At 34.9% G+C, this 21,072-nt stretch overlaps 1 protein-coding gene across 1 annotated transcript in view; it reads right to left on the bottom strand.

The window, feature by feature from the left end:
- Window positions 1-11,099, bottom strand: part of SYT16 (synaptotagmin 16) — a 331,817-nt gene extending 320,718 nt beyond the window's left edge. The window contains exon 1 of the mRNA XM_074290314.1: window positions 10,746-11,099. Within this exon, the coding sequence (XP_074146415.1) occupies window positions 10,746-10,758 (13 nt within the window). The 5' untranslated portion in view covers window positions 10,759-11,099. The remainder of the gene's footprint in view (window positions 1-10,745) is intronic.
- Window positions 11,100-21,072: the final 9,973 nt, after the last annotated feature.

Genomic DNA, 21,072 nt, shown 5'->3' with positions numbered 1-21,072 from the left:
ACTGAAATCTGTCCTCTTTGGTGATTGTCTTCCTTCATTTTCAATTTTTTTTCTCAATTTCTTGATAACCAATCCTACTAGAAACTACCTTTTCTTTGGAATAATTTCCCCCTTCATTGTTTCTTTCCTCATAAGTTTCCATGTCATTGTCCTCTGTCTGGCATTTAAAGCTTTCACAACTCAGACCTAATCTACCTATCCAGTCTTATTACATAGATAGCCTTTCTCTTTAGTTTTATCCAATGGGCCTTCTTGTTATTCCTCCTACTTAATATTCCATATGTTCACCCTAAATCTTCTTACTAGTTATCCTTAGTATCCATTTATATTATGGAATCTCTGATGACCTTTATGATTCAGCTTATGTTTAGTAACAAGAAGCTTTTCCTTAATCTCTCCACCTTCTCCTTAAAAGTGGAGAAATCTTGTATCTATCTCTTTTTTTAAATTTTATTTTATTTTAATTTGTTCAATAAAATAAGTATTTTTGAATATATCTAGACATGTTTTCTCTGCCATAAAATATAAGCTCCCTGAAGGCAAAGACTGATTCATTTCTGTCTTTGTGTCCTGTACCTAGTACAGTGTTTAGCATATAGAGAAGGTTCTGCATTCTAGTCTAGGAGTTATAGTAGTTGCTCCAGAGATTCTGTGTTCCAGTAGTTGTCCTATAAATTCTTCAATCACTGCTGTTCACACCTTAGTCACAGGGCTGACATCCTGCTGCAGCCAATCCAATCTTTGGAAAGAAGTAAGAGTGACAGTAACTGACCGACTCCCAGATAGGCCACATGCCATTACCACCTCCCTAGTCTCCATCATATCGCTGGACCAACCCCCTCAATAATTGTCCTATAGATCACTGAACTTGGAGTCTGGAGTCAGGAAGAACCAAATCTGGCCTCAGACACTTACTATGTGACTTAGTACAAATCACTTAACTCCTATCTGCCTCAGTTTCCTCACCTGTAAAAAGGGGATAATAAAAGTACCTACCTCTCAGAGCCTTTGTAAGGATCAATAAAGCACATAGTAAGTACTATAGAAATGACAGTTATTATTATTACTTGTTGGTCTAGTCTATGATTGTCACTCCTGATGCTTTAGCCCCTTCCCTAGCCTATATCTGTTCTTGCTACCACACAGACCTTTGAGAGAAGGAGGGCCATGACTTACATGGCTTCCAATAACAAATTGCTCTAAGAGGGACAGGGCTCTGCCCTGTCTTACATCCCCTACTGATCATCTCAAACACTCCCTGGTATACAAAGCTCCCTTGTTAGAGATATATTGTTCTAGAGACCAATTTCAACAGAATGGCAGAACTAGAAGTCAAGTTGTAAGAGTACAAGAGGAGAAAATGAAGACAGTCTTTCAAACTTTTCCTAGGAGGTTGGCTGCAAAAGGAAGAAAAGGAAAAAAATCACTGCCAAAAGCAGGGGTATCAAGATCAACTTCAGGGTATTTAACTAACCAAGAAATCTGGGCATGCTTTGTAGGCTTCAGAAATGGTGTCAGAACATAAAGGGGAGATTGAAAATGTGAGAGAAGAAAAAGATAGACAGACCGATAGAGACAGAGACACAGAGAACCAGAGAGAGAAAGAGAAAGAGAGAAAAGAGTGAGAGAAAGGATTAAAAGTATCCAAAGATACTTTATAAAAGAAAGTGCATCCTTTCTTCCATCTGTGTTGTTTTTGAGATCTTGTTTTATACATTCCTTCCCATACTTTTGCTCTGAGTTGTACAATATTCTTCTACTGGATCTATTCTTTGGACTATTGACTCTGTGGACTTAAAAGTCTCATGGCAAAACAACATATCCTCCTGAGCAGCATCCTTTCCCTCAGGTTTTATTTATTTACTCCAAGCCTACTAATAAATGGCACTTGTTTATTTCTTTCCTCCATAAAGAGTCTTGGACAGATGGCTCTAGAGGAAAGTGAGATTGATGAAAATAATCTTTGAGCAGAAATAGCTGCTCCAATGGGTACCCAACTGGCCAAGTCCAGTGCTCCTTCTTTTCCTTCTTCCTTCTTTTTCTTCCTTCTTTCCCTCCTTTCCTCCTTCCTTTTCTCCCTCCCTTTCTCTCTCTCCATCCCTTTTTTTCTTCCTTCAGTCCCTCTCTCTCTCTTCCTTCTCTCTCTCTCTTTTTTTCCCCTCTCTTCCTCCTTTTCTTCCTTCCTCCTCATAGGGAGCCATATATTTATTTGTGAATGCTTTGATTAAAGTAATAAACATTTCTTGAAATAAAGCTCTGGGGATGTAATAAACATATTAATATGTTTATTGTTTTATTATTACATATTATTATATTATAATGTAATAAACATAGTAATAAACATATCTTGAAATAAAGCCCACTAGAATTCAAATAAAGTTACTTGATTATGCCTTAAACCCAAATAACTCTGGCCCTCATTGATGAGCCAAGAATAAATCTCAGCTTTGTTTGGGTTTTGATAACTCAGAATGAGTGTAAATTGCAATTTTTTAGTTCTAGCCAGATATCTTGAGGTTTTCTCAAGACTATAGTTTTTGGTTTGTTTGTTTTTGACTTAAGTAAAAGAAGCCATTCTTTTTTGTATCTGATTTAAGGTAGAGACTTCTGAGTTCCTATTAGTATGATCATCCACAAGCAGACAGACTATCTTGACGCCAATATTTTGATGTATTTTTGGTCCTTTTGAAGAACAATATATGCATATATAATATTTATATCGATGTCTATGCATTACATGTATATATATACATATATATCTTACATATGTGGAAATAAAGAGGTTGTCTTTGATATCACAAACTTAGTCAATACTAAACAAGATTTTCCAAGTATCAGGAGGATATTCCTTTTGATTAGATAGTATTGGCACTTTCCCAAATTCTCTTTTCTCATCAGGAAGGATTAGCACATAAAATCACATGCCAAGATGTAATGTGAGATGAAAGAAAATCACTCTATGGGTTAAAAAGAAATGAACCTTTCACATTTTCATTTAGTTAAATCACTTTATCTCCTTAAAGATTACCTGCCCTGTTCTTTCTTTCCTCTTGGGAATTTTTTATTTTTTTTTTGGGGGGGGGAGGCTGGAGTTAAGTAACTTGCCCAGGGTCACACAGCTAGGACGTGTTAAGTGTCTGAGATTTGAACTCGGGTCCTCCTGAATTCAAGGCTGGTGCTCTATCCACTGCGCCACCTAGCTGCCCTCTTTGGGAAATTTCTTGAGATGTCTTCAGGAATTTGCATGGTTCCATCAGAAAACTGTAGAAATAGAAATGAAGTAGAAATACCTTCTTACTACATGCCAGACATTCATATAAGCACTGGGGATATGAAAAGGCATCAAAAAGTCCCTGCTTTCAAGGAATTCACAATATAATGGGGAAGACAAGATGCATATAATTATGTATAAACAAGCCCAGGACAAAGAGAATATAAGCAAAAAAGAGAAGACACTGGAATTAAGAGGTGTTAAGGAAGACTTTCCAGTAGAAAATTGGATTTATTGAGAGTGAAAGCAAGCTAGGGAAGCCATGAGGAACAGAAGAATAGAGAGAGCATTCCAGATAGTGAGAAAAGCCAGAGAAAATGCCCAGAGCTGTGAGATGAAGTGTCTTCTTTGTTAAACAACAACAAGGAAGCCAGTGTGTCACTGGATAGAAATGTATAAGTAAGATATAAAAAGAGGAAAGGTGAGATGGTGCAGTGTGGTATAGGGCTCTAAGCTCTAAACAGAGGATTTTCCATCTAATCCTAGAGGTGACAGGGAACTACTGGAATTTACTGAGTATGGGGGGTGATGTAGAACAGAAATCTTTAATCAGTAACTCTAATCCATCTGGTCTCCTAGAAGAAATAGACCAGCTTCTGACACAATCTTGATTAGCATATCTTTAAACAGACTAATGCCTGGTCAAAAGTAAACTCCACCAGATCTCCTTTCCAAACCCTCCTTTTATTTCCTTAAACTTTGGCTCCACTTTAAGCTTATTGCTTAATCATATTATGATTCTACCTTGCTTGATTATATTTGTTTAAGTCCATGAGCTATTTCACATAACAAATGGCATAACTTTGTCCTGCAATAATGTTTCACGAATTTTGAACCACTATTCTAGAATTACTGCTTCAAAACTGCTCTCCCATCTAACAATTTGGTAATTTTTTTTTTAAATTACATTTCAAGAATGACATGGTTGTAACTGTGCTTTAGGAAAATTACTTTAGCAGCTAAGTGGAAAATGGGGCTTGTAGTGGGAAGAAATTACTGAGCAGGCTATTGCAACAATCCCAAATGGGAGATAATAAGGATGGACACCAAGGTGGTGTCAATGTCAGAGGAAAGAGAGCATATTGTACAGCAAAGGTGAAATCCATAGATTTGGGGAGCAGATCAGATTAAGAGCGTGAGATAAAGTGAAGATTGATGATATCTAAAATGTTAACTATTGCTGGAATCCTTGAAATAATAGAGAAAATCTGAAGGAGATTGGGAGGAACTTTAAAAAGAGTTCAGTTTTAGACATATTTGGTTTAAGATGTTTATTGGACATATTGTCTACAAGAAACACATTTGGAAAATAGAAACAAAATTAAAATAAGAGGCTGGAACAAAATGTATTTTGCTACAAGCAAATTTTTAAAACCATGAAAGGTAATTGATTTTATTAACCATATTTTACAGACAAGAGAACAGAGGAAGATAAGCAGTAAGTGATTTGCCCAGGATCACATATCTAGTAATAAGAATTGTCATTGATATAAGAAGTAAGCAAGGAGACTATATTATTATTCCAGACACCATAGGTAATGAAACAATATGAATAATTTATATTAATATAGTCACTGAAAAAACAAAAATAACAAGAATAAGTAGACCATGCCTCAATATGGCAAATATATAAAAGCTAGCATTAGTATTATCTCTACTAGAAGACAGTAGTGCCTAGAGACTTTTAACCTAAGACATATTTAAATTATTATATATCTTTAAAACATACATTTCAATAAAGATTCATTGTTTTATAACTTTACATTTCTGTTCTTTTATATGAAAATCTTCATATATTTGTCATGTTTAAAATTTTTTAATTAAGATAAACTGACAAAGGTGACTTTGAAAATAAACATCCAAAATGAAAGCTATTTCAAAAATGTTACAAAAGGAAGAAGACTTTTGAAAAGCCTTATTAAAAGCAAAAAATTATTAGTACTTGTTACTAGGGAACACATGGAGTTCTAACACTTCAAGAAACATTGTTTTATAATAGAGATAATTGTCATTCTTTCCATTTACTTACTGATCCCTTTTCTCCTGCCTTTTCTTTTAATTTTTTTTATCTCAATAAAAATGTCAGGGACTATCAAATAACTCAAAAGAAAAAAGATAATTCTTGTGAGTGATAAAAAAAATCTTGATTGAAGAGCTGAACATTCTTTACAAATTCAATTTCTACCCTTGAACTTACTCTTAAATAACATAATATTAATATAATAAATAAATATAATCTTGCCAGTATTATATTTTCTTTATTATCACAAATTGCCATCAAAATATTTTAAGTACATATAGCAGAAGATTGACAAGGGAACCTTCTCACCCCTAATCAATTCAATCTCTCGATCCATTTGATGAAATTACTAGTAATAAATATTTGTAAGAAAGGGGTATTTCTTGTGTTACTGAACATACATCCTGGTGTGGTGCTTTAGGAGGACATAGTTACTAATTGGGGTTGCATGAAACTAATTGCCATTTAAAGCAGAAAGAACTATCCCTGTCCTTTTCCACACAATGACATATTAAAAAAGTAGAAATGACTCCAACTTTTCTCTCTCTTTCAACTTTTTGTATTTGAGAACATATCCAACACTTTCTCTTCCTTAGAATTCTCTCCCTTCCACACCTTGTAGCAGTGGTGGATACAAGCACATATCAATAAGAATATGTGCTTCCTGAGAGAAGCCCAAGTCACAGTTTGGGATTATGTTCTATGTTCTTCCTTAAGGACAGGACAATGAGTAGTGATCTTGATAAATAAAGTAACTCTAGCAAAGTAAAGAATTCAGAATTCTGGAAAAAGCATCCATTCTTGAGAGGGAAAGTATCAAAACCAGAAGGATTCTTTAGTGGAAGCCTGAAGAAATCCCAATTTTGCAAGATGGATAGAATGCTGAGTTTGGAATCAGTTAAACCTGTATTCAAATGCCTCCACAGATACTTACTACCTATGTGACAAAGAGCAAGTCAAATGCTAGTTGACTAACAAATTCTCCCAGCTGCAATTCCTCATCTGTAAACTGAGGGAACTGGACTACATGACCTCTAATTAAGGTCCTTTCCATTCCTAAATTTACATTTTATGATCCTCTATACAATATAATGTCAATGAAAGTAATGATTTGGACATCATGACTACAAAAATAACTAGAAGAAATAATGGGTAAGCTATGAAATATATATGTGTGTGTGTGTGTGTGTATATAAAATCATAACCCTTCGGATGTCATGATCTTCTTAGAAAATATAGGATAAACAACAACAAAGGAAAATTATGAGGGAAAGTATTAATAGACAAAAGAAGAAAGAACAAAAACCTTACCCAAGTAAGAAATTGCTTATAAATTATTCAAATCTTTCAGAAGAAAAATTGGATTTTTGTTAGAATCAAGGACTTTAACATTTTTCTGCTAAAACCCAAAACTGAGTAAATGGCAAACTCAAGAGGCAAGAAAAATCTAGAAAAGTAATCCACTTGGGTGATTGCAAGAAGGGAGAAGAATAAGAGTCCCTTTAAGATTGTAATGACTTCAAAAGTAGCAAAGGGTTTTTAATACGCAAACATTGGTAAAAAGTGTGATTTTGCTCATTTTGTTGGCTTTAAGACAGGAAAAAAATGAGGGTGGAAAACACTATAAGAAGAAATAAGGAAGAAATAAGAGGGACTTGTTTTTCTTATAATTGAGGTTAATAATAAGAAGATAATACAAATGTAGAGGACAGGTTGAAGGGAATAGCATTCTGATAATTTTATTCTTATTTGAAGTGGATAAATTAGAGGGACAGACACAGACAGACAATAAGACTGAGACAGAGAAAGAGAATTTGATATAGAAATGCATTAAGTTCAACAGAAAAACAAGGAAACATGAAAGGACTATGAAAGAGAACAGGATATTATAAGGAGGGGAGTCAAGAAATGAACAGTCACAACAAACTCCAACTTTAATTTCAGAGAATTGATTATAAAGGGCAACTAAAAAAGATAAAGAAAGTATAAGATCCAAAGATTGAGATCTGAATGAGAGAAGGGAAGGACAAAAGGAGATATACAGCACTTCAATTATTGGTTACTAATGTTGGCAGATTTCTCTTTCTCTTCTTTGCAAAAGGGGAGTGTAAGAGAAAAAAAAGACAAGTATAAGAGGCAATATACAACTAATCTTAATCATAAAGTGAGTTGGGATAAACTCATCCATAAAAAGAAAAATTGTAGCAGATTGAATTATAAAATAGCATTCACAATATGTTGTTTACAAGAAATATGCTTGAAACACAAAGATTCTCAGAGTTAAACTGAGAGAAGTAGAATTTTTATGCTCTAGGAACTCTTTATCCATATTGTTTTTTCTTGGGTGGATGATAATAAAACTGCATTGTTCAGAATCATTATAGATCTCACTTAGGAGGCTTTACTATGTTTTTAGGCTTCAAGAAATCAACAGAATAGTATCTGAAAACAGGAGAAATTGAAGGGCCTACCATCTATAGAGAATCTCTCTAATATTTGGATTCTGCAAATGCTCTATGATAAAAGCTCAAGCTTCCCTGATGTACACTTTGATTAATATTAACAACCAGAGGGTCATTTTAAAATTTTGTTTTCTATGACATTTTGACATTTTTTTCTAAACTTAATTTTTTTAAAGTTACAACAAGGCAAGGCAATGAGTATTTATAAAATAGTTATTATATGCTAGACACTGTGCTAAGCACTGAAGATAAAAATACAAACAAACAAACAAAAAAAAAAATCCTTTCCCTAAAGGAGCATACATTCTAATGGGAGGAGACAATACTGGCAAAAAGGCTAAAAGAGGAAAAGAAAGCAGAAAGTATTCATTTGGGAACATAGTATTAAAGCCTAGAAAGTTAGGAGCTCAAAAGGAACAAAGCTTGACTAGCCTAGGTCCCTTACCAAAACTGAGGTATGGAAGATCTCACCATTTCAATTTGTATCAATTTATATGTCTTCCCAAGTTTCTCTAAAACCAGCCGACTCATTATTTCTTACATCATAAATAATATTCCCTTACATTCATATTCCATAATTTGATCTGCCATTCTCTAATTCAAGTGTTATCAAATGACAATCCGAAAGCCTAGCTTCACCTGCCAAAGTTGGGGTTACTTTACTTACCCAATATCACACAGCTAGTCCTGCTATTTTTGTATAACCTACAAACCAAGAATGGTTTTTACTTTTTTAAGCTTCATTGCATCTTAAAATTTAAAAATCATTATTATTTTTCAAATGCTACAAAATAGGCAGTGAGTCAGATTTTTCCCTTGAACCATAATTTGTTGATGCTCATCCTATATTCTTATAGTAACTAAAGGTGTGATATTCAAGATGTATATAGAATTGATTTAAATATATAAGAACAAGACTATTATCCAATAGACAAACAGTCAAGGGATATGAAAAATCATTTCTCAGAAGAAGGTATCAATAACCATATGAAAAAATGTTGCAAACCATCAGTAAAATAATTAGCTAGTAGATGGCCTACTGTATAAAATACTGGATTTGTGCCAGGAAGATAAGCTCAAATTCAACCTCAGAAAGTTGTTTGATCCTGAGTAAATCACTTATCCTCTGTCTTCCTCAATTCCCTCATCTATAAAATGGGAATAATAATAGTATCTGCCTTGCAGGGTTGATGTGAGAACAAAATGAGGAAATTTAGAAATACTAAAAATACTAGAAAGAAAGAAAATAGCATACATGAGTCATTTAAAATAAAAAGAGAAAAGAAAGAAGTTCAGAATGGAATATAGACAAGCAGAGCAAGGTTTGAGCTGCCATGTTAAAGTTTAGTTATGTTAAAAAAAAAAAAAACTCACAAACTGTACCTAGTAAAATGATATCCATACATAAGAGAAGTTCATAGTTTCATACACAATCCTATTTTTATGTTTTTCTTTGTATATTGAAATGTGCAAATTTGTTGATGCTAATCAAGTTTGTAAAAAAAAAAGTGAAAATTTTAATTAAAATAGAATATCTTAAGAAAGTATAGAAGCACATAGATTCTCCCACAAAATGGCTTGTTCCAACAACTGGACACTCCCAGAATTCCTTAAGCCTATTCCTAGAAACTTCAGTTCTCATCTATACTTAAGTTTCCAGTTTAACAATACTGAATTTCTTTGAATTAATCAGCTCTTGGGGCAGCTAGGTGGCGCAGTGGATAAAGAACCAGCCTTGAATTCAGGTGGACCTGAGTTCAAATCTAATCTCAGACACTTAACACTTCCTAGCTGTGTGACCCTGGGCAAGTCACTTAACCCCAGCCTCAGAAAAGAAAAAAAAAAAAAAAAAAAGAATTAATCAGCTCTTCCTGACACAGAAGAGTAGCCACCTCCTTCAAAAGGCTTCCTTGAGCCCCCAAATGGGTAACAACCATCCCTTGAGGTTCTACACAGAGAAAGCTTGCTTTGTCTCTATTTATATAAATATAAACAAATGGGGACTCTTGGTCCTTATTTATATAAATTGCATACTAAAACTTATCTAGGTTGGTGTTTTATCCCCTACTGAAGTTTAAGCACCGTTAGAACAAGACACTAGTCTGTTTCATTTTTTAATACACCCTAGATGTTCTGAAACAGTGGACCATAATAAATGTTTCTTGTATGGATGTATGGAGGCTAAGGGAATTCCCCATAAGCTTCTGACTTAATGGGCTTGTATAAATGTGATTATATTTTCAAAAGCACTGAAAGCAACCTATGATGCTAAGTGCCAGCAAAGTCTTTGCCCGCACAATGACCTCACTTTCCTTCATTCAGTAGTTTCAGCCTTGTTTCTACGCACCACTATTAATCATTTCCTAGCCAACAAGATCCTGGCTTTGGGGGTGAGGGTACGGGGCAGAATTTAGGATCTGTGACTTGTACATTAGGCAACGCTCAAAGGTGTCACTTTTAACTTTTTTTTTTCCCTTGGGTTTAAAAAAACAATGACAAGGAACCCAAAGAGAATTCTCTATGGCCAAGACAAACCTCAAACCAAAAAACACACAACGGGAAACTAACTGATACGTGGAAATATAGGAGGGCCTCTTGGGGATCTGCCATTCAGAGGGACTGTGGCTTCTCAAGCTGACCAACCAGAGTTATCTGTCCAACGACATATAGCCATTTCCACTTCTCCGTAGAAAGCATCCAACAATTTGCAAGCACCATTCCTCCACACACACCCCAAAGGACCGAGCGCTATCCTACACTTAGATGCAAGTGGGCCAGAGCAGCCTCGCTGACGAAGATGGAGTGCCAAGCACTGGTTGCCAGGGAAGTAGTACATCCCTAGCTCGCTTCCCAAACTCTCGGGGGCAGAGAGGCAGATGGGGAGCTGGAGGCAAATGGGGGAAGGGACCAGTGGAAGGATTTATCTTTGACTGACTGGGGCGCCTTCCCAAATCACTCCCCCACCCCAACTCTGAGGTATACGGACACTTACTGTCAGTAGCCATGGCTTGCCCAGTAAGGGACTTTACGCAGTTCTGGGCTTTCGGCGCCCGTAAGGCCGCCGGGGTTTATGCGCCGCGAGCTCTCCTTCCCTAGTTTTCGGCCGCTGCCAAGCGCCAAGCAGTGCTTCCTCCTAGTCCTGCTCTGCACTCTTTTCGTGGCTTCTAAAAGCGGCCGCTGCAGCCTCAGTTCCCCTGGGTCGCAGCTGCTGGAGGAAGACCCATTGGTCACAGCGGAACTGACCCCCCGAAAATGCCGCCAGACATCTCACTCGGTTAGCTCAGTAAGGGATCTATCTCTCCAGTTTCGCATCCTCTCTCCTCCTTTCATTTCTTCGTCCCCTCCTCCCGCCCCCAAACAATGCAACAACTGGGAGATTCTTAAGGGCTTCCCTGGCCCCAGAATTTTTGAGGATGCCACCCCAGCATCGTGCTTGCTTATAGCTTTCTAAACCTCTCGCAATCCTGCTGAGAAAAAAAGGTGACACGTCTTCTGCTTGTGCCTACCTAACAGATAAAGGCATGTGGAATTATAATTGCTTATTACATTAATTAGAATACTCCAGTCTTTCAAGGTCGTTTGCTGTGTTTACAATGTTGCAATTGTTCACCTGGTTCTGCTCATTTTAATCTGCATCAGTTAATATATACCTTCTCAGATTTCTCATTCCTTTTCATCATTTCTGACAACACAGTATTGCAGTAACATGCCATAATTTGTTTAGTCATTCCCTTTTGGAGGTCACCCCCTAAGTTTCCAGGTCTTTGCTTCTACAGAAACAATGCTGTCCGTATTTTTGTATAGATAAGTCTTCCCGTTCTTTATTGGATCTTTTTGAGATGTAGATCTACCGGTAGTATCCCTGAATCAAAAAGTATGTACAGTCTGTTGCTGCTCCCTCGTGTCTGACCCTTTGTGAGTCCATCTCAGGGTTATCCTGGCAGATATCGGATTGGTTTACTATTTCTTTCTCCAGCTAATTTTACAGATAAGAAAATTAAGGTATTCAAAGTTAAGGAACATTCCCAGGCTCACACAGTTAAAGGTCAGAGGCCAGATGGAAAACTCAGGAAGATGAATTTTCCAACTTCAGATATGATGTTCTATCTGCTGCACCACCCAGCTTAGTCAGACTCTTTTCTTATAGATCTGTTTTATGAAACTTTAAACATCTTTTGGGCTCTTAATGTTTTCTTGGATAGTTAACTACTTTTCTCTAAGTTGTGAGGCTGAGAAATCGGACTCAGTAATCTATTAAGATTGGACCAGAGCTCATCTTGATGGTAAAAATATCTCATTACACATTATCCTCCTAATAATGTATTCTAGCATTATAATTACTGAAGGGGGGGGTAATAGTATTTTATTTTTCCAAATACAAAAAATAGTTTCCAACATTCATCTTTGCAAAACTTTGTGTTCCTAATTTTTCTCCCTCTCTCCTCCTTCCCCCCTCCTCAGGACAGCAAACAATCTGACATATGTTAAACACGCAATTTTTCTAAATATTTCCATATTTTATATTTGCTGTTTTAACTGAATTCATAATATTAACAATCAAGAAATACTAAGCTAATGTTGTAATGACATTTAAACCAAGTGATCTAGATTATGGAGATCAAATGAGTTAAGAGTTTTATCTCCAAAGATCCAAATCTTTATTTTTAATTTAAATGCTAGGCATAGAAGGAAATATAATGATAATGAAATTTTACCAAAAAGTATTGATGAAAACACACACTACACATCAGTGGTTTTATATGTTTATTATGTTTTATTATGTTTATTGAAGGACCAATAAAATCTATTTTTCAAATCAAACTATGTTCTCAGTAAGAAATTATTATAGGGAATTGAGAATTTTATGGACAAATCATAAATAGCCTTTACCTTTAAGTCACTGAGATTTAAAAAAAAAAAAAAAACGAATTTGTGTTTTTCTAATGAAACCACATTTCAAGGTTTCATTTTCCAGAAAATTCCATTCTTCTGAATCAGGCATGTAAAATACCAAGGAGGGGAGAGATATTTAGAATTTTTAAAAATGCCAAGAGGCAAGTTGGCTCCTTACATTGAATATAAGCAATAAGTATAAATTTTGAATTTTTAAAAATATGACTTTAATGATGTACACACATTGAAGATTCATTTCAGTAAAAGAAATTCCTTTAAAGGAATAAAATAAAGCAAGGAATAAATAAAGCAATAATCTTAGTCTCCTTGTTATTTAACACATAGGTATCATAGGGCTCATACCTAACTTGATTTGAAATTCAATATTTATGTCTTTGTATTTTCAAAGAACTTACTATAATATCACAAAGACTCACTTTGCTATCCAAGGATCAATAATTAACAACATAGAGATCATTCACCAGTAAGTTGAACATTAGATGATGAGTTCCTTGACCATGGCAACACATGAAACAAATGAAAATGAAAAATGTCCCTTGGGTATCATATGTCTTAATTCTAATTCCACAGTGCTGATGGCTGAATAGTGGAAAAGACACTTTTCAGATCATCAATAAAAATCATCTTATTATGGGTACTCTAAATGTGAAATTATTATCCAATAATCAACAAATGGACATATTACTGGATGAACTGAATTATGTTAATATTGACATCTTTTAATTTTGATGGATCTGTGATCTCATAAATATGGACATCTTTTTCAACCACTCTCTCATCTGGCACATCTCTTGTTCATGACCTTCCAGTAAACCTCAACATGTGCTATACCAAACATGGTGATGTTCTTCTAAATTCTTAGTAATGAATGAATATCAGAAGAGATTGTAAACTATATCTCATTCTTGCTACATGACCAGTCCACCATCTTTTTAGTTACTTTTCTCTTAGACATTAATGTTTACAATTTTTTTTAGTGCAATTCTTCACTAGTAACAATTTGCAACCTTCTGTCATTCCACATGAACCTCTTCTATTCTTTGAATAACACTCAAATTTAAGTCTTTGGAAATTGTTGAATTTCATGCCACTAAAACATTCAGCATCACTAGGAGAATATTAATGTTAAAAAATATATATTTTGACTATATGTGTTTGTAACGGGATTTTTTTCTTTAATTCTAATTTGTAAAAGAGCAGATTCTTAAGGGGAGAGAAGACAGCAAATTTTTACTGATTGAAAATAGAGAGCCCAAAGGGCTATCAACGTGTGCACACCCTTTGATCCAGCAGAGTCTCTTTTGGGTTTGTATCCCAAAGAGATCACAACAAAGGGAAAAGAACCCACATGTACAAAATGTTTCCAGCAGCCCTTTTTTGGAATGGCAAGGAAATGGAAACTGAGTGGATGTCCATCAGTTGGGGAATGACTGAATAAGTTGTAAATATATGTATTGAATATTTATTGAAGGACCAATAAAATCTATTTTTCAAACCAAACTCTACTCAGTAGGAAATTATGGAAAATTGAGAAATCCATAGATGCATTATGAAATATTATTTTTCATAAGAAACAATTGGCAGGATATTTCAGAATACCCTATCTTCTGTAGAGACTTACATGAATTGATGCTAAGTGAAGTGAGTAAAAAAGTGGCTATTTTCAACAATGAGGTGATTCTGACCAATTCTAAGAGACTTGTGATGGAGAGAACCATCTGCATTCAGAAAAAGGACTATGGAGGCTTGATAGAATGAAGTCCAGTATTCCCTACTTATTATTAGCTATCCAGTAGAAGTTCTGCCATCAGACAGAAGTTGGACTGCTAACACTGAAAGTGGCCCAATGTTTCTACTTAATACATACTATCAATATCCTGCCTGTCAGTTTCCTCCATCTATTGAGTTACTGTTCTGCATCAGAAGCTTACTCATTGAAAAGATTCTCCATTTATGACCAAAAGGACTTGTAATCATGAATCACTGGTTGGTGCTTGGCCATCTAAACATCCTATCCTTTGGATTTTCAGTGCCTTTCCCTTAACTCAGCCATGATGTAAGCCACTGGGCATTCTTGTCAAAAATATTATTTCAATGTGAGGGAAAAAAGAGCTTGGACGCTATTTTCGAAGAAATTATCAAAGAGAACTGCCAAGACATTTTGGAAAGAGAGGGTAAAATAGACATTGAAAAAATTCATTGATCACCTACTGAAAGGGACTCTAAAATCAAAACGCCAAAAAATATAGTGGCCAAGTTCAAGAACCATCAGACAAAGGAAAAAATACTGGAAGCTGCTAGAAAAAAGCAATTCAGATATGGAGGAGCCACAATAAGGATAACCCAGGATCTAGCAGCGCCCACATTAAAAGAACAGAGGGCCTGGAACATGATATTCCAAAAGGCCAAGGAACTTGGTATGCAGCCAAGAATAACTTACCCAGCAAAAATGAGCATCATTTTCCAGGGAAGAAGATGGACATTTAACAAAATAAATGAATTCCATCTATTCTTGATGAAAAAAACAGACCTACATAAAATGTTTGATCTTCAAATACAGAACTCAAGAGATTTCTAAAAAGGTAAAAAGAAATCTTGAGAACTATACTTCTGCCATAAAAATATGTAAAGAACATATGTATAATTTGTCCTAGAAACTAGAGGTGGAAAGGAAATTATATCATAAAAAAAGTGTAAAGTGGTGGTATTACATCTCATGAAGAGGCAAAGGTAACCTATTATATCTGAGAGAAAGAAAGGAGGGAGATAAACATAGTGTGTATCAATTGACATATTCGATTTATGGTGAAACTTCTTCCACTTCATTGAAAAGTGAGAGGGAAGGAGTAAGCTAAGGGGAAGGGAAAACAGAAATTTTGAGGAAAAGGGGTAAAATAAGGGGAGGAACTTTAAGGTGGGGGAGGGATACTAAAAAGGGAGGGCTGTGAAAAGCAAGTGGTGTTCACAAATTTAATACTGGGTAGGGGGGTTAGAGGGAAGGAAAGGAGAAAAGCATAAGCAGGGGTTAACAGGATGGCAAGAAATATAGAATTAGTCATTCTAACCATAAATGTGAATGGGGTAAACTCCCTCATAAAGAGGAAGCAGTTAGCAGACTGGATTAAAAGTCAGAATCCTACTATATGTTGTTTACAGGAAACACACCTGAAACAGGGTGAGACATTCAAACTAAAAGTAAAAGAATGGAGCAGAATCTACTATGCTTCAGGCAAAGCCAAAAAAGCAGGGATATCCATCCTCGTCTCAGATCAAGCTAAAACAAAGATTGGTCTAATTAAAAGAGATAAGGAAGGGCATTATATCCTGCTAAAGGGTAGCATCAATAATGAAACAGTATCAATATTAAACATATATGCACCAAGTGGTGCAGCATCTAAATTCTTAAAAGAGAAATTAAGAGAGCTGCAAAAAGAAATAGACAGCAAAACTATAATAGTGGGAGATCTCAACCTTGCACTCTCAGAATTAGATAAATCAAACCACAAAATAAATAAGAAAGAAGTCAAAGAGGTAAATAGAATACTAGAAAAGTTTGATATGATAGATCTTTGGTGAAAGCTAAATGGAGACAGAAAGGAGTATACTTTCTTCTCAGCAGTTCATGGAACCTATACAAAAATTGATCATATACTAGGGCATAAAAACCTCAAAATCAAATGCAGTAAGGCAGAAATAGTAAATGCATCCTTTTCAGACCACAATGAAATCAAAATTACATTTAATAAAAAACCAGGGGAAAATAGACCAAAAAATAATTGGAAACTAAATAATCTTATACTAAAGAATGATTGGGTAAAACAGCAAATCATAGACATAATTAATAACTTCACCCAAGAAAATGACAATAATGAGACATCATACCAAAATGTGTGGGATACAGCCAAAGCAGTAATAAGGGGAAGTTTTATATCTCGAGAGGCCTACTTGCATAAAATAGAGAAAGAGAGGGCCAACGAATTGGGCTTACAACTAAAATTGCTAGAAAAGGAACAAATTAAAAACCTCTAGACAAACACAAAACTTGAAATTCAATAAATAAAAGGTGAGATTAATAAAATTGAAAGTAAAAAAACTATTGAATTAATTAATAAAACTAAGAGTTGGTTCTATGAAAAAACCAACAAAATAGACAAACCCTTAGTAAACCTGATTAAAAAAAGGAAAGAGAAAAAGCAAATTGTTAGTCTTGAAAATGAAAAGGGAGAACTCACCACTAATCAAGAGGAAATTAGAACAATAGTTAGGAGCTACTTTGCTCAACTTTATGCCAATAAATTCGATAACTTAAATGAAATGGAAGAATACCTTCAAAAATATAGCTTGTCCAGATTAACAGAGGAAGAAGTAAGTAGTCTAAATAGTCCATCTCAGAAAAAGAAATAGAACAAGCTATTAACCAACTCCCTAAGAAAAAATCCCCAGGACCAGATGAATTTACATGTGAATTCTACCAAACATTTAAAGAATAACTAACTCCAATGCTATATAAACTATTAGAAAAAATAGGGATTGAAGGAGTCCTACCAAATTCCTTTTATGACACAGACATGGTACTGATACCTAAACTGGGTCGATCGAAAACTGAGAAAGAAAACTATAGACCAATTTCCTTAATGAATATTGATGCTAAAATCTTAAATAAGATATTAGCAAAAAGACTTCAGAAAATCATCCCCAGGATAATACACTATGATCAAGTGGGATTTATACCAGGAATGCAGGGCTGGTTTAATATTAGGAAAACTATTAGTATAATTGACCATATTAATAATCAAATTAATAAAAACCATATGATCATCTCAATAGATGCAGAAAAAGCATTTGATAAAATCCAACATCCATTCCTACTAAAAACGCTTGAGAGTATAGGAATAAATGGACTATTCCTTAAAATAATAACAAGCATATATTTAAAACCGTCAGTAAACATCATATGTAATGGCGATAAACTAGAACCTTTCCCTTTAAGATCAGGAGTGAAACAAGGTTGCCCACTATCACCATTACTTTTCAATATAGTACTAGAAACTCTAGCCTCGGCAATAAGAGCCGAGAAAGAGATTCAAGGAATTAGAGTAGGAAATGAGGACATCAAATTATTACCTTTCATAGACGACATGATGGTATACTTAGAGAACCCCAAAGACTCTGCTAAAAAGCTATCAGAAATAATTCAGAATTTTAGCAAAGTTGCAGTTTACAAAATAAATCCACAAAAATCCTCATCATTTTTATACATTACCAACACAATCCAACAGCAAGAGATACAAAGAGAAATTCCACTCAAAATAACGGTCGATAGTATAAAATATTTGGGAATATATCTACCAAAGGAAAGTCAGGAATTATATGAGCAAAACTACAAAACACTTGCCACAAAAATAAAGTCAGATTTAAATAATTGGAAAGACATTCAGTGCTCTTGCATAGGTCGAGCGAATATAATTAAGATGACAATATTCCCTAAACTAATCTATTTATTTAGTGCTATACCAATCAGACTTCCAAGAAACTATTTTAATGACCTAGAAAAAATAACAACAGAATTCATATGGAACAACAAAAGGTCGAGAATTTCAAGGGAAGTAATGAAAAAAATAATAAATGAAGGTGGTCTAGCTGTACCTGATCTAGAACTGTATTATAAAGCAACAGTCACCAAAACCATCTGGTATTGGCTAAGAAATAGACTAGTTGATCAGTGGCATAGGTTAGTTTCACAGGGCAAGATAGTGAATAAAAATAGCAATCTAGTGTTTGACAAACCCAAAGATCCCAACTTTTGGGATAAGAATTCATTATTGACAAAAACTGCTGGGAAAACTGGAAATTAGTATGGCAGAAACTAGGCATGGACCCACATTTAACACCACATACTAAGATAAGATCAAAATGGGTCCAAGATTTAGGCATAAAGAACGAAATCATAAATAAATTGGAGGAACATGGGATGGTCTACCTCTCAGACTTGTGAAGGAGGAAGGAGTTTGTGTTCAAGGGAGAGCTAGAGACCATTATTGATCACAAAATAGAAAATTTTGATTACACCAAATTAAAAAGTTTCTGCACAAACAAAACTAATGCAAACAAGATTAGAAGGGAAGTAACAAATTGGGAAAACATTTTTACAGTTAAAGGTTCTGATAAAGGCCTCATCTCCAAAATATACAGAGAATTGACTTTAATTTATAAGAAATCAAGCCATTCTACAATTGATAAATTGTCAAAGGATATGAACAGACAATTTTCAGATGATGAAATTAAAACTATTTCCGCTCATATGAAAGAGTGTTCCAAATCACTATTGATCAGAGAAATGCAAATTAAGACAACTCTGAGGTATCATTACACACCTGTCAGATTGGCTAAGATGACAGGAACAAATAACGATGAATGTTGGGAGGGGCTGTGGGAAAACTGGGACACTGATGCATTGTTGGTGAAGTTGTGAAAGAATCCAACCATTCTGGAGAGCAATCAGGAATTATGCCCAAAAAGTTATCAAAATGTGCATACCCTTTGACCCAGCCGTACTACTACTGGGCTTATATCCCATGGAAATACTAAAAAAGGGAAAGGGACCTGATTGTGCCATAATGTTTGTGGCAGCCCTTTTCATAGTGGCTAGAAACTAGAAAATGAATGTATGTCCATCAATTGGAGAATGGTGGGGTAAATTATGGTATATGAATGTTATGGAATATTATTGTTCTATAAGAAATGACCAACAGGAGGAATACAGAGAGGCTTGGAGAGACCTACATCAACTGATGCTGAGTGAAACGAACAGAACTAGGGGATCATTATACACTTCAACAATGATACTGCATGAGGATGTATGCTGATGGAAGTGGATATCTTCAACATAGAGAAGAGCTAATCCAATTCCAATTGATCAATGATGGACAGAATCAGCTACATCCAGAAAAGGAACACTGGGAAATGAGTGTAAACTATGATATTATGCTGGTTGCATCAAGACCTGGAGTACTGCAGAATTTCCTGAAAGAGATCTAGAACCATTCAAGAGTTGACTAACCATACAGGAAAGTATGATGAAAAATATTTATAGAACTTGTTCATCAATATTTCTATCTGGGAAATACAGTACAAATAAAAAAACAAAATGGACCCAGAGTTAAGCAGAATAGTGGGCTGGAGTACTTTTGGGAATTTACAAAGCATCTTTAATGACCCCAAGATTTCTCCTTCCTTTCTCTCTCCAAAATAAAAAGACCATATGTTTAATATCAAAAAAAAAAAAAAAGAAAAGAAAAGAAAAGAAAGAAAATTGTAGTAAAGCAAAAGTGAGTGGGAATTGTTAGATGTTTTAATAGCTAACAAATTTTATTGCTTGATCCTGCTATTTGAAAGTTAGGCTTTACTCAGCACTGAACCATGGGAAAGTGTGGCAGGTAAAGGAAAAAAAAATTTGTGGAGCTTGAGTATCTTTGTAGCTTCAGCTAAGGGGAAAGAAGCTAGCCATTGCACTTTAATCCTTTACATTAATAACTTTTTATTTTCAAAATATTTGCAAAGATATTTGTCAACATTCACCTTTGCAAAACCTTGTGTTTCAGATTTTTCAACCTTCCTTCCCTAGACAGCAAGCAATCCAATATATGTTGAACATATTCAATTCATATATATATATATATATATATATATATGTGTGTGTGTGTGTGTGTGTGTGTGTGTGTGTGTCCACATTTATCATGCTCCACAAGAAAAATGAAATCAAAAAGTGAAACACCTGAAAGAATAAAAGCAAGAAAATAACAAAAAAATAATGAAAGTACTATGCTGTGATCCACATTCAGTCCACAGAATCTTTCTGGATGTAAATGCCTCTCTTCATCACAAGACTATTGGAAATGGCCAGAATCACTTCATTGTGGAAAAGTGTCACATTCATCACAGTTGGTCACCACATAATCTTTTGTTGCTGTGTATAATGTTCCTTTTTTAAAAAAGATTTTTATTTTCAAAATATATGTACAAATCATTTGACAGTGAAAAAAAAAAGTATTATTTCAAGTTAGTAATGCTAGCACCCAGTTTGTTGTTCAATCTTTTCAGTCCTGTCTGACTCTTTGTGATCTCATTTGGGCTTTTCTTGGCAAAGGTACTAGAGTGGTTTGCCTTTCCTTTCTCCAGCTCAATTTAAAGATGAAACTGTGGCAAATAGTGTTGTGTCTTGTTCAAGGTCATACAGCCAGTGTGCTGAAGCCAAATTTGAAGGTGCTCCTGATTCCAGCCCCAGCATTTCATTCACTTGCTACCTAGCTGTCACTATCCCCTTATTAGTTCAGTTTCAATTTGGAGATGAATTAAATCATTTATTTAATAGTTGGAAAGTTTACTTTGCTCCAACATAGCAGGAA

The sequence above is a fragment of the Sminthopsis crassicaudata genome, chromosome 2 (assembly GCF_048593235.1).
Source record: "Sminthopsis crassicaudata isolate SCR6 chromosome 2, ASM4859323v1, whole genome shotgun sequence".
In the NCBI taxonomy this organism is placed as follows: domain Eukaryota; kingdom Metazoa; phylum Chordata; class Mammalia; order Dasyuromorphia; family Dasyuridae; genus Sminthopsis; species Sminthopsis crassicaudata.
Note: the sequence above shows the minus strand (reverse complement) of the source record. Positions and strands in the feature narration are given on the sequence as shown.